This window comes from Miniopterus schreibersii, assembly GCF_964146895.1.
Source record: "Miniopterus schreibersii genome assembly, chromosome: 15".
In the NCBI taxonomy this organism is placed as follows: Eukaryota; Metazoa; Chordata; class Mammalia; order Chiroptera; family Miniopteridae; genus Miniopterus; species Miniopterus schreibersii.
Window position 1 is genome coordinate 53,302,255 of NC_138115.1, and position 13,479 is coordinate 53,315,733.

The 13,479-nt window shown below is 52.8% G+C and overlaps 1 protein-coding gene across 3 annotated transcripts in view; it reads right to left on the bottom strand.

Annotated features, from left to right (window-relative positions):
* CHL1 (cell adhesion molecule L1 like) overlaps positions 1 to 13,479 on the bottom strand; it is an 86,740-nt gene that overhangs the window by 9,580 nt on the left and 63,681 nt on the right. For all 3 annotated transcript variants that reach the window (XM_081160446.1, XM_081160448.1, XM_081160447.1), the window contains 14 exons: positions 12,916 to 13,047; positions 11,490 to 11,630; positions 10,664 to 10,775; positions 8,860 to 9,026; positions 7,121 to 7,286; positions 5,425 to 5,549; positions 4,635 to 4,736; positions 4,287 to 4,484; positions 3,640 to 3,710; positions 2,965 to 3,187; positions 1,801 to 1,916; positions 1,487 to 1,691; positions 1,179 to 1,301; positions 417 to 596 (listed from right to left, as the gene is read on the bottom strand). In XM_081160446.1, the coding sequence (XP_081016572.1) occupies positions 417 to 596; positions 1,179 to 1,301; positions 1,487 to 1,691; positions 1,801 to 1,916; positions 2,965 to 3,187; positions 3,640 to 3,710; positions 4,287 to 4,484; positions 4,635 to 4,736; positions 5,425 to 5,549; positions 7,121 to 7,286; positions 8,860 to 9,026; positions 10,664 to 10,775; positions 11,490 to 11,630; positions 12,916 to 13,047 (2,061 nt within the window). The remainder of the gene's footprint in view (positions 1 to 416; positions 597 to 1,178; positions 1,302 to 1,486; positions 1,692 to 1,800; positions 1,917 to 2,964; positions 3,188 to 3,639; positions 3,711 to 4,286; positions 4,485 to 4,634; positions 4,737 to 5,424; positions 5,550 to 7,120; positions 7,287 to 8,859; positions 9,027 to 10,663; positions 10,776 to 11,489; positions 11,631 to 12,915; positions 13,048 to 13,479) is intronic.

Below are 13,479 nucleotides of genomic sequence, written 5' to 3' on the forward strand. Positions count from 1 at the left end.
GCGCAGGATCAGCGAGCACGAGCCCCGGCGCGGGGGGGAAACGCGTTCATCGGAGCTGCGCACTGTCCAGGGCAAGAGATGATATTTTTTGTGCGGAAACATTTCCGAAACAAAAACATCCTCCTACTAACCTTATCATAACTTTGTGCCCTCGGGACCCCTATTTTAATTCAGTAAAAGGATCGTTCCTGACCCTACACACCCAGGTGTGGGGGGACGGCTGCCGTGTGGAAATACAGACACGGATCCAGGGGAACTTCCCTGACAGACGAGAATGCTCGGGTCTAAGTCAGCGGAAAACAAACGGCGGACAGACCGAGGCCACAGGACCCCTAACGTACAGCGACCAGACCCCTCCTTCCGCCGCCCTCCCTAAACGCCAGGGCGCAGACGGTGGGCCTCGGCGCCGTGCTTACCGCCCTCTCCCAGGGTGGCGCCCTCCTCGGAGACGGGCTTCCCGCAGCCCTGCGACGTGCACGCCCTCACGTAGAACTTGTACTTGGTGGTGGCGCTGAGGTTCGACAGGTGCCAGCTGGACTTGGACGGGGTGGTGATGTTGACCTCGCTTAGCTCGCCAACCTCGCGGGTGTCGTTGACTGAGGAGACAGAGAGCAGAGCCGCGCCTCAATCACCCAGTGACGCCGCCCCCGAGATCCGCTTCCCCGCGGGCCCGCGGCACGCAAGGGGCTGGCCCGTCCCTGTCTGTCCCCTCCCTCAACCCTACGAGGCGGACGTATTCGGGGGCGAGCCGGGGGCCAGAACGAGCGCCTGGCCTCGGCCCGGAGCCGGGCATCCCTCAAGGTCTCTTATAAATGACCGTTAAGCACGCGTGTCCCGCTGGCCCGCGGCTTATCGCTTCTGCTGAAACTGGGTTTGGCAGACCTTTCAGAAGACAACTAGACTCTAAATACATTCGCCTTTGTGGCCCCTGGGGTGTCACTGTAACTGCTCGACGTGGCCCCTGCGGTGACAAACAGCTACGGACAGACAGGAGTAAACGGGCGTGGCTGTGTCCCAGTGAAGTGGGCGGGCGCGGCTCCGAGCCAGTCGCGCAGGGCCCGGCGCCATCGGCAGGCTCGCCCGCAGGACCCGGCCGGGAGGCTCTCGGCAGAGCGGGCGAAGCGCCCGGCACCACGTGGAAACGTTCGCGGGCGGCCCCAGGCCCCGTTTCTACCCACTTGTCTGGTACTGCAGCAGGTAGCCGGTCAGGTTCCCATTCAGCTTCTTGGGGAGTCCCCAGGACAGCGTGGCCGTGTCCTTCTCCACCGTGACCACCCTGAGGAAAGCCGGCGGTTCGGGAACTAGAAGACACAGGCCCAGAACAGACGCTCAGGCTTGGAAAATTAAAAAAAAAAACAATCCCAAAGCCCCACTAGTTATCGGTTTTCATAGAAATCGAGAAGCTGGCTCATGGGGTACAGATTCTCCACTATTAATTCAGCCACCGGACCGTCCCCGGTCGGCACCTTCGCACGTGGCCCCTCACCTCCCTCTGGCGTCTGAAACGTGTAGGGCTCGCTCTCGGGCCCGGCCCCCTTGGCGTTGAAGGCCAGGACGGTCAGGCGGAACTGGCTGAAGGCCTCCAGCGAGGGCAGCAAGCCCGAGTTCCGCTGTCCCGGGAACCGCAGGGTGTTCACCTCTTTGGGATGCGTCCTGCCATCCGACAGGCTTTCTGTCTTCCACCAATTCACCTGCAACGGAGACGGGAGCCCTTTACCCTGCCAGCCGCGGCGGCCGACGGCCTCTCCGCTTCTGTTTGCGGGGGAGGCATTGGCAGCGAGGGGGAAGCCGGGCAGAGACCTGGTATCCTTTCAGACGCCCGTGGACTCGGTCCTTGGGCACGGAGGACCAGGTCACTTTCGCTAGCGTGCTGTTCACCACGTCCACGCCATGGATCACCGGGGCCGCATCGGGGTCTGCGGGCATGAGAGGGTGGTCAGTGTTTAACGATCCCCGGACGCGATTACCTGGACACGTTCAAAGCTGGTTTTTCACGTGGTCGAGCCTCAGAGAAGCTCTGCCAGGGAATCGGCTCCCAGAGGGAAGTGTGGCCCAGGCGGGTTTCTAGGAGAGGAGCCCACGGGGCGCAGTGTGGGCGTCACCCGGAGTTCACACCAGAGGCCGGGGAGCGGGGCTCTGAGGCCACTGCCTTCGGAAGCACGTGAACTGGACTAACGTGGTGACTACAGCCACGTGCGAGTCGCACGAATCCAGCTTCCCAGCAGCAGCTCCCGTGAGCTGAGCAGGTGCTGAGTGGCTGAGGCCTGGTGTTGGCCTGGACTGGCTCCCGGGGCCCTTAGAACAGGCCCGTCACGTTTGGGTGAAAAACTCAGACAGCAGGCGACCGAGGAGGGAGCTGATCCACATGCCCGACCTCCATTCTGGGGTGAAAGCATCGCCCCGGGAGCTGGGACGACTGGGAGCCTGACGCCTCCGGGGCGGTCACCGGGAGCGCAGGGTGCGTCCCTCCCAGATCTACTGCAGGACACATCGCGGTGCGAGTATTTAGTGATAGGCTCAGGTCGCCGGACTCCACAGCTGTGTGTGTGAGATCCTACATTCAGATCCGGCCGGTCTGTCTCTCGTCTGTGTGGGGCGGGCTCCCGACAGACAACGGAGACCCGGGCAGGGCTGCAGGTGGCCCGCAGCGGCCTTGGAGGTGTGAGGGCAAATGCAAAGGGGAACCTTAGGATAGTCACGCTGCTCAGCCGACTGCAGGCGTTATTTTCAACATGGCCAGAGCTTTATCGGGAAATTAAATAAAATGAAACCTTCCCCCTACTTCCTTCACTCCCCTGGTAGGCGGCCTGCGGCCGGCCCTGAAGGGGAGGCGGGGGCACCTTCCCGAGTCCCTCTCCCAGCCAGCCCTCCCTCCCCGCGGGCAGGGTCCCCAGGAATGTCCCGGACAGAAGTCAACGTGAGACAGAGGGCACCGAGCGCGAGGGACCCTCGGGCGTCACTCACAGTCTTCTCCGGAATACAGGACCACGGACTGAGGCGCGGGGCCGGCGCCCAGGTGGTTGACGGCTTGGACCTGGACCTCGTAGGGCGCGTAGACGGCCGGAGTCATCACCCGCAGGCTGTGCTCACGGACGGTCTCCTCCTCCCACTCACCCAGGGCCCCCTGTGGCTTCCAGGCCACCCGGTACTCCAGCCCCGGCCCGTTCTGCTCCAGGGATTTCAGAGGCTAAAGCGGGAGGCAGGACGCGTCAGTGACACACACGGACTTGCTGAGCCGGGGCGGCCACAGTCCCCCCCGGGCCGCGCGATCAAGGCCGCGCGATCAAGGCCGCGCATTTGAGTAACACTTTCCCGACAGGGCTGTCCGCAGAATTAGATATAAACACACAAAATGCTAGCGGTGCTTAAAGGGGGTGGCTATTATCGGGGACTCATTCTTTTATACATAATATAATTAAAACAACCTGAATAATCTTTAAATCATCAACCGCTGTAAAAGTCCTCCACAACATGGAAATCCCAATGATTTTTAACACATACAAATAAATTTCTAAAACATGATAATATAACCCAAATATCTCCTTTTTTCTTAAAAACTACTGTCCTATCCTTACCCTCAGCAAACAGACCTGAGAGAGAGAAGGGAAAACACAGGGAGACACAGTCGAGGACACGCACCTCCCACTTTATAATCATTTCCTTGGGCTGAGAGGCCTGTACCCTTATGTTCTGTGGATTCTTGTCGGGAGCTGGAAAATTAAATGCATTCCAATTATAATATGTTCAACAATAAAGATAAATTTAAAATTAAATTATTTTTGCCATTGCATGGTCCATAGATAAATCATCAGGCTCCCCCCTAGCAAATAAATATAGTTAAATAACTTTGATATATTTATTAAATTTCTACCAAGCTCGGTGCTATATCCTTCTTAACAAGACAGTGCAATTTGAATATTTGGTGTGTTGCTAATTTACAAAACTTTTCGAGCTCTGTATGGGGAAAAATCTAAAACCCTAGGCCACTCTAGCAATTCTTTTTAGAGACAGTCAAAGACGGGCCAGACTCGCCCGGCCAGCGTGGCTCAGCAGTTGAGCGTCAACCTAGGATCCAGGCGATCGGGGTTTGATTCCCGGTCAGGCACATGCCTGGGTTTCAGGCTCAATCCCCAGTCAGGGGCATGTAGGAGGCAGCCGATCAGTGACTCTGTCTCATCATTGAGGTTTCTCTCTCTCCCTCTCCCTTCCTCTCTCTGAAATCAATAAAGACATATTTAAAAAAATTAAAAGATGGGCCAGACTAAAATGTTTGGTTGGAAACCTACCTGCTGGAGGGGTTTCATGATGGTCGGACGGCCTGCTGGGGTGGCTCCTGCCTACTTCGTTCACAGCGATGACCCTGAACTGGTATCTCATGTACGGAACCAAAGGGAGCAGGACCGTGGTCTCCTGGCTGTGGACCGAGGTCAGCTCTGCCCACCTGCCAGGCTCCTCCCTGTTTCCTTCAAACTCTATGACATACTCTGGGGAAAAAACAGCAAATGAGTATGTTTAAGTTACAGGAAGACTTACACACAAGAGTGAAAGTAGTAAAAGTTTTGAAGGAGACTCCACCAGCTTTGAGATGCATTTTGTCGGGAAGGTGAGTAACCGTGGTCCCCGGCTGTCCCTACCACTGATGTTGCTGTTGTGGTTGTCCCCAGCGTCCCACGTCAGCCGGACACTCCTGTTCTGTCGTTCTGACAAGCGGAGGTTTTCTGGGGGATCCGGAACATCTGGTTGAAAACAAAAGGTGCAGGTGAAGAGAACGCAGGCGGTCGCCTCATTTAGGGGCCCTCACCCACACGTGGCCATCCTCCCGCCTCTCTGGGGTGTGTCCCTCCAGTTCCCTGCTGAAAGGATCATCCCCGCTCCAAGCACAGCTCTCGGGGCCTCTGGCCCTGGCATCGAATTCCTCAGGGCAAGTCACTATCAGTGATGACGCTCGGCCCAACCTGGGCTTGGGGCTCTGACAGAGGGGTAGGCAGAAGAGGAGGTTGGGCACCCTGACCCCCCACATTAGCCATCTCCGTTCCTGAGCCCCAGTTCTCTGCACCCTGGGAAAGGGTAGCTTGAGAGCCCCCAGAGCTCAGATGCCTCCGATTTCTTCATGGACAGCATCACCTGCGTCCCACTCTTTACCCACGGAGGGAAAGGAGATGAAGCAGTAATTAACCTCTTTAAAGATTAAATTAAATTAACCTAAAAAGTGAAGTAGTAACATAGTTTCTACTTCACTTTTTAAGTAGTAACACAGTTTTAAGTTGTAACACAGTTTCTACTGTGTTACTACTTAGTAGAAACTGTGTTACTACTTAATTGAAAATTTCAAACTAACAACGTATGGGCAGGGACTCAAGTAACCACCGGCTGAATTTAACCGTAAAAGAGAAGGAACAGAGTCCTGGTCGGGGGGCCGCTTACCGAGCACGGTCACGTGCGTCTCGTCGGCAGCGCTGTCGAGAGCAGTGTGAGCCGAGCAGGAGTAGAGGCCTTGGTCCTCTGCGGTGACGTTGAAGATGGTCAGGTGGGCTCCGTCAATGACCACCCTGCGGGGAAGGAAGGACGCGATGCAGGAGAACACAGCACAAGCGACAGAAACAATCCGTTCAAACACGGGCATCCCCCGCTGAAAACCGCCCCAGAAGAGCGAAGCAAAAATACAGAACCAAGTTCATGTGACGCACGCCGTGTGAAAGGGAGCAGTTTTGTTTTGTTTTGTTTTGTTTTTTGGCTAATCCTCACATGAGGATGTTTTTTTCCACTGATTTTTAGAGAGACTGGAAGGGAGATAAACATCGATGTATAAGAGACACATCAACTGGTTGTCCCTCAAATGTGCCCCCACTGGCGACCGGGGATTGAGCCTGCAACCCAGGTCTGTGCCCTTGACTGGGGATCAAACAAGTGACCCTTCAGTGCACAAATGCCCTAACCACCGAGCAACACCGGCCAGGGCTGTTTTGTTAAGTTTCTAATGACCAAGCCCACCCAGCGCAAGCCTGACGCAGCGATGGGTCCGTGTTGCCCTGTGTGTCTGAGGGGTGCAGGGCCCCTCGCAACAGCCATGGCTGGGGAGCCACCGGGCAGCATCAGCTGGGCTGCGTCTCACAACAGTAGCTCCTGTCCCCCAGGACTACGGAGCCGAATGTCCCAGACGGAGTCGGATAATCTCCGTTTCTGACCAGGTTCCCTTTCTCCACCCTCGCCCCCAGGCAGACCACACGGATGTCCAATAGCAGCTGAAGGACGGGATTTATCTGAACAGCAGAGGGCAGACGAGCGCTGCTTTTCGTAAATCCTCTGCACATAGCTTTTGCCATTCCTTCTATTTTTGCTACTTTGTAACCACGTTCACTACATCAAACATTGTTAATGTTAATGTAAACTATAACTTTTACCACACCTGTGTGTTGTTAACATAGCTATTCAAGTATTCTTTTAAATCGTTTCTTTACATTTGAAATATACTGACTTTCCCTCTTCCCTTGACATACTGGCCACTATCTGGGGCTGTCCAGCGTCCACCCTCCCTTCCCCCACATTCCCTCAGCTGCATTTTTTCTGTCCCTCTGGACACAGCCTGGAAGGTGCACACATGTGCTTCCCAGGACTTTCTAGCAGGAATGATTCCAGGTGAGATTCAGGTTCTGCCCGTGAGACAGGCCCATGTGGGCTGGGAGGGGAAGGGAAGAGTCACTGTCCCCTCAGCTGCACGAGCGGAGGGCACCGAGTGGCGAGGGCTGGACTCATAGCAGCACCACTGGGGGGGGGGGGGGTGGAGATGGAGCGGTTTGCACGCTCACATCGCTCCTGAGCGCCAGGTGACTGACTGAGGACCCAGAAGTTCAGGGAGCTGCCCCTTCTCACTTATCTCCTCAGTTGCCCCAAAGTTTTTAGGAGCCCCCAGCAGTAAACAAACCTCAGACACCTGGAGGGACTGCTGTTCACAGCAAACAGGATGGTGCATATTATACGCAAAGTCAGTCACCAAAACAAGTAGACATGTGAGTGAAAAGGTCAGTACCTGCCTGACCTTGGAGCCTGAAACAGATCAGTTCCCGTATCTGAATCCAGTGTTTGCCCCTTTACACTGTTTTCATCCTAAGCCCTCGCCCACCTGCTGTCCTCCGTGCCGTTGACCTCGAAGGCGTCGCCACCTTTGCTCCAGGACAGCCTCAGGCTCTGCTTCAGATGCGAGTCGCACCTGCTCTCGCAGTGCAGCTCCAGGGTGTGCGATCGGGGGACGCGGGGGTCCTTAGGGGAAACCTGAACTTCTGTAGCATCTGTTTGTACCAAACGAAGACACAGGTTACAACGACAGGACACACCTTACTCTGTATCCAAGGCCTGCAATTCAGTCAAGACCCAATAGTCAGGTCCTCTCGCAATGGCTGCAACACTGTAACATCCTAACATCAGCGCCTGTTACTGTTTTCTTTCCCTCCAGGCCTGGGCAACAGGCAAAGTTCAAGCAGAAGGAGCCGTGAATAGCCTAGCGATTCCCCTGCGTCCTGGGCTCGGGAGGAGAGAGCGTGAGCAAACAAATGCCTCTCCGTGTTTAAAAAAAAACACATAATTTCTCCTTCTAGCGATTCTGGTCACATGATCAAATATGAGCCCAGAAGTAACCCCAGAGCCCAGAAGGAAGCTGCGCACAGCAGGCGCGCAGTCAGCGCGTCCCCCTCACGGGCGCTGACCCTGGCAGAGCAGCTTCCCCTTCACGCAGGCTGGTTTCATGAAGGACACAAAGAATCAAAGGGGCATTTAGAAAATCGTACACGACACTTGAAAAGACAGAGAGACATCAGAGAGAAGTGGACATCATAAGAGAATATTTATCTGCTTTAAAAATACTGTCCAGCCCCCAGGGTGGACGTCGGCTAGCTCAGGACAGAGAAAGAAACAGATACTGTGGCAAACATGGGACAGGGAAGGAAACCAGGAATGAAAGGAGGAGGGGCGGGGTGTGGAGAGAGAGAGAAACGTCAAGTTCTCCATGAAAACAGACGATAAACACACGTCCCATCTTCTGAGCGGTGACAGGTAGGAGGTCACGACAGTGACACGTGACACAGAACATATCCTCGCACACGCACTGTAGGACCTTTCTGTGGTCCTGTAAAGGACTCCAGGAGCAATTTTAAAATCAAAATATTAGTGAACCCTGAGACTATTCATGGCTTCCCTGGACTTTGTACTGAAGGAAAAGAAATACAAAACTGTTCCTGATTCAAAACAAGCACAAGCCCAGCCGGTGTGGCTCAGTTGGCTGAGCACCATCGCCCGGTGCACCCAGAGGTCGCAGGTTCGATTCCTGCTCAGGGCATGTGCCTGTACTGCAGCTCAATCCCCAGCAGGGGGCGTGCAGGAGGCAGGAGATTGATGTTTCCCTCTCTCTCCCTCTCCCTCCCTCTGTTTCTAAAATCAATAAAAACATTTTTTTTAATGATGACAAAAGCCTCCCAGCCTGTCATCCCCTGGTCTTCATGAAGCTGAAGTGTCCTTATACATTTATTTGTGGAAGTTTTAACTCAAGGAGTTGATTACTTGTAGCGGCATGTTGAGTTGGTTGTTGAAATACAAGATAGTTACAGACCCAAAATAGGGCATTTTCAGATATTGCAGGTCATCCCAAGACCACCGAGCTCCCTCTTAGGTGGTGCAAAGCCATGTACCTATCGCCGCCTGTCCCATAACTCTACGATGGTCTTTTGGACAAAACCCCATCCAGGAGTCTGGGAACATCCTGAAGTACTTTAGGCGGTACTCACACTTAAATCATATTTAATTTGGGAAAATGAAGATGAACAGAACCCGTGTGAGAATTCACGAAAAGTCAAAACAAAATAAACCTACTTCGGACATCCAAGCTGGCCGTGACTGCTGATTTCCCTTTAGAGTTTTCCACCCAGCAGGAGTAGGAGCCAGAGTCCTCCTCGGTGGCCCTGCTGACCTGCAGTGTGCCATTCACATGGACGTGGTACCGAGGGCCTTCGAGAGGTTTGGCTTCATCCACCTTCTGCCTGTGGACAGAGAGCACAGGTCAGCGTGGGCTGTGATAGTTGGGTACGCGTGGAGGTCCATCGAGCCTGTCCCTTCCTCGTGAGCTAAGCCGACCTCATGCAATTTCCACTGGGTTCACGTTTCCCCCAATGGGTCACCAGTGACTATCTTATCTGTCCCCACATCCTGTGCCTGGAGGAACTGAGATCCATGCCCCACGCTTCTGGTATATGGGGTGTCCCCCCAAAATGTATACACACTGTAACAGCTGATAGCTCAATTTTGAAAATGAAATGCATTTTAATAAACACTGCCTTTATAATTATTCACAGTGTGTGTATACATTTTGGGGGGGACACCCTATATTTCTCCGAGCAATCATTACCACCCTGCACCTGTTCTCAGAGCTGAATAAATGTTTCCTGGCTTCTAGAAGGTGAACTCCCCAGTGAGTGATCACTTCAGAGCTCTACAGAGGAAGCTGGGAATCGAAGGAGATCAAGACCCTCCCCACCTCCTGCTGTGCTGGGAGGACACTGGTCATTAGAGATGTGACAAGCCAGGGGGTTTTCTTGCCCTGTAGACGTGGTTCTGTCTACCCTGTAAACCCCAAGTCATTTCCCTACATTCACCCATCATCTAAGTACCTGCTGCCACAGCTGGTTCATTTCACAACAGGAGGCTGTGGAGCTGACATTTCACAGGACAAGCTGCTGCCCCACCAGGTTTCACTGGGCCCGGGTGATAGGGTAGGTGAGGGAGGCATGGCCTCCGAGGCAAGGTTTAAGATGGTGCCCAGAATCTCAGTCCTCAAGATCAGTTATGTGTTAGAGGAGTGTTTTTAAAAATCAAAAACAACACATTAAAAATTCATGATGAGCAATATCCCCAGGTTTTAGATAAAGATAGGCTCTTACCCTGCACCTCAGTGGCCCTGCTCCCTGCCCCTTTCTAATCTCAGCCCCTAGAGCAACTAGAGCAACTTGAGAAGACAGGAACCACCCATGTGGGTCAGGGAGGCAACACATGTGTCAGGTCCACGTAACAACACGGTGGACTAGTAACACTGTCAAGAAAGTGAAATTAAATTCAAAACCACATTGGAGAAGTTCTTAGCATGTGTTTGGAATGGAAGGCAAACTCGATAATTATTTAGACATGATCTAGAACAACAATGAAGGAATACCCGACCTTAGACTAGGTACCCAGAGTGGAAACCAACTCTATCTCTAAATTCATTTTCATAATCACTCAATTCTTTGCTTTCCCCAAATCCCTGAGGAAACCCCACAGGGTTGGTCCATGCTTCCAGGGAAGGGCGGTGATTACGGTGCTTCCCTATTTCTCCCAAGTGCTGACTACAGGTAGCAACATAGAAACAGGGCAGAGGAAGAAACAAGGGAAGGCCCACAGCCGACATTTTCTTAAGGAAACATTGTATCGGCTCACCAGGACACCATCGCCTTGGACATTTTCTTAAGGAAACATTGTATCAGCTCACCAGGGCACCATCCCCTTGGACATTTTCTTAAGGAAACATTGTATCAGCTCACCAGGGCACCATCCCCTTGGACATTTTCTTAAGGAAACATTGTATCGGCACACCAGGACACCATCCCCTTGGACATTTTCTTAAGGAAACATTGTATCGGCTCACCAGGACACCATCGGCTCAGGGGAGGCGAAGAACTCGCAGTGCAGGAAAGCGCTGGACCCGACCACAGTGGCATAACTCTCTTCATCTTCTGTCTGTATCAGTGGACGAACATCTAATGGAAAATTACATAAATAGTTTTAAATTTTCTCGTAAGAAATAACATGTGCGGATCTTAGCTACTGTAAATTGCGCTGTCATGAACATAGGGTGCATATATTCTTTCTGATTGGTGTTTCATGATATATTCCCAGAAGTGGGATCACTGGGTCAAAAGGCAGTTCCATTTTTAATTTTTTGAGGCTCCTCCACACTGTTTTCCACAGTGGCTGCCCCAGTCTGCATTCCCACCAGCAGTACACGAGGGTTCCCCTTTCTCTGCATCCTCACCAGCACTTGTTTGTTGATTTATTGATGGCAGCCATTCTGGCAGGTGTGAGGTGATATCTCATTGTGGTTTTAATTTGGGGGAAATGGGGAATATCTGTAATACTCTCAACAATAAATATAAATTAAAATATAAATAAATGAGTAAAAAAGAAATAACATGTGCAAATTAAAATATTCTCTATATAGCCATGCAAATGTTATAAGAGTGGGAGAGAGCTGAATATTACAGTCCATGTTCTTGAATTAGAAGACTATCCTAATTCAAAACACTTCTGAAAGTATAATTTTAGCATAAAGTCTAACACCCAAAGGTGAGATGGAAGGGGTTCTGGTCGCCCCGTGTTTTATGTGTGAATAGTTCAATGTGCCAATGAGTGTGACCTTGACCCCTGTCCCGTGGACCCTGGCTGGTGGACAGTCTGCTCTGGGGGATGCTCACCAACGACATCGATGTTGGCATTGGCCAGGATGGTCCCGTGCACGTTGGAGGCCTCGCACTGGTACACGGCTGTGTGGTTGGGCTGCAAGTCTGTGAAGCTGACCTCCCCGGGGGAGATGACGTCCCCGGCAAATGGGTTTTCTGCAGATTAGAGAACATCAGTTTGATAAAAAATAGGACCTAAAATATTTATATACCGTCTATCAAACGTGTCACACAGCATTTATATTTTAAGACCAGTTTAGGGTGAGTAATAGTTCATTGCAACTAATTCTTTAGACTCTCCTCACATCCCCAAGAATTTTCTTTCCGGACCCTTGTGCAGCTTCAGTGTTCCCTGAAACGGGTATTTATTGTCAAAATACCAACTTCCTCTGGCTCACTGCCTCTCCATAGCCACACCCAGGAGTGAGATTCCAGTTTTCTGTTTAGCAGGCAAATCCCACTATGAACCGGATGTCACTTCCTTTGTAAATCCAGGTCCTGGTACTGCCCAGCAAAAGGCTCACGTTAACCCTGCCTGGTGCCCACCCTCCAGCACTGGCAGTTGTCCCGACCCCATCCCTCTATCTCCTTCCTCTGCCCTCTTTTCTAACACACACCGCTCGTCTAAGGAGTCCTGTTTGCTGTTTAACCCCTTTAGGTACATGGTGTATATATTTCATTTCCCCTTCTGGAGAGGTTAGAAAACAGGGAAAAGGGCCCAGGTATGCCCTTTAATTTTGCATTAAATTCTGCCTCACTCCTGACCCAGGTATGATTCTGGAAATACCTTTTGGGAATGACAATATTTAACACTTTGGTGCATTTATTAGGGACCAAAGGCACCTGTGGGTGTGGCACAGGGGTTGTCTCATTAACTCTGCTCAGAACATGACCCAAGTGGGTGATGGACCCTCCCTGAGCCTCAGTTGCCACATCTGCAAACCTGAGAATGAAAGACTTCCTTTGGCGGGCTTGTTACGAGGTCAGGAGTATTGGATAAAAAGCACGTAGAGAAGGCGAGGCTGGCCAGCAGAAATAGCAATCATTTTGACTTAATGGAGAAATATGATGGATAGAGGATCCGCAACCCCAGAACCATGAGCTCAGAGAGATTTCAGAGCCTCCGGTTCAGATCAAACACCGGGCCTGGGAACCCAGCTGACCTGCCTGCGGGCAGGTGTGGGAGGGGGCCAGGCCCACGTTCCAAGGCCAGGGCTTTGGTCCCAGGGCCCCAGGCCCACATTCCAAGGCCGGGGCTTTGGTCCCAGGGCGGATTGCTGTCTGGCGTGCCTGTACGTGCAGCCTCGACCTCCCTGTCCATCCGCACACCCGCTGGCCCAGGCACCTCCCAGCTCCAAGCTGACAAAGCCCAAGGGTCTGACCAGGAACCTCCCCAGAGGGCTGGGCCTTCAGGGGCCCTCACCACCAGGGTTTGACTTACCCTCAATCGGGAGGCCATTGACTCGCCACCGGATGGTGGGCTCGGGCTCGCCTTCTGCCTCGCACAGCAAGATGCCGCTGGCCCCCGTGCTGTACACGCCACTCTGGGGTTTCTTCGTCCAGTGAGGGGGCTCTGGGGACAAAGTCAGGGGCTCCTCAGAGACTTAGCCACATGGGAGGGGCCACGGACCGCAGGGCCTGCAGTTCCACGACCCACCAGCAGGTGGCAGACAGAGCAGGGCTCAGGGCTGTTTGCTGGGTGTTCCCAGGCCAGGTGTGCGTGTGCGTGTGCGTGTGCGTGTGCGTGTGCGTGTGCGTGTGTCTGTGCCTGTGCCTGTGCATGCGCGTGCATGTGTGTGCATGCATGTGCTTGTGTGTGTGCATGTGCGTATGTGCATGCATGTGCATGTGCGCCTGCGAGTGTGTGTGCATGCATGTGCTTGTGTGTGCACCCAACCGTGTGTTCTCATTTGGACTTTCAGCATGGATAAGAAATTCAACGTACTAGAAACAGTTATCTACAATCACTCTCTCACTGCACAGTATTTATCTCAGTAACAAAAAA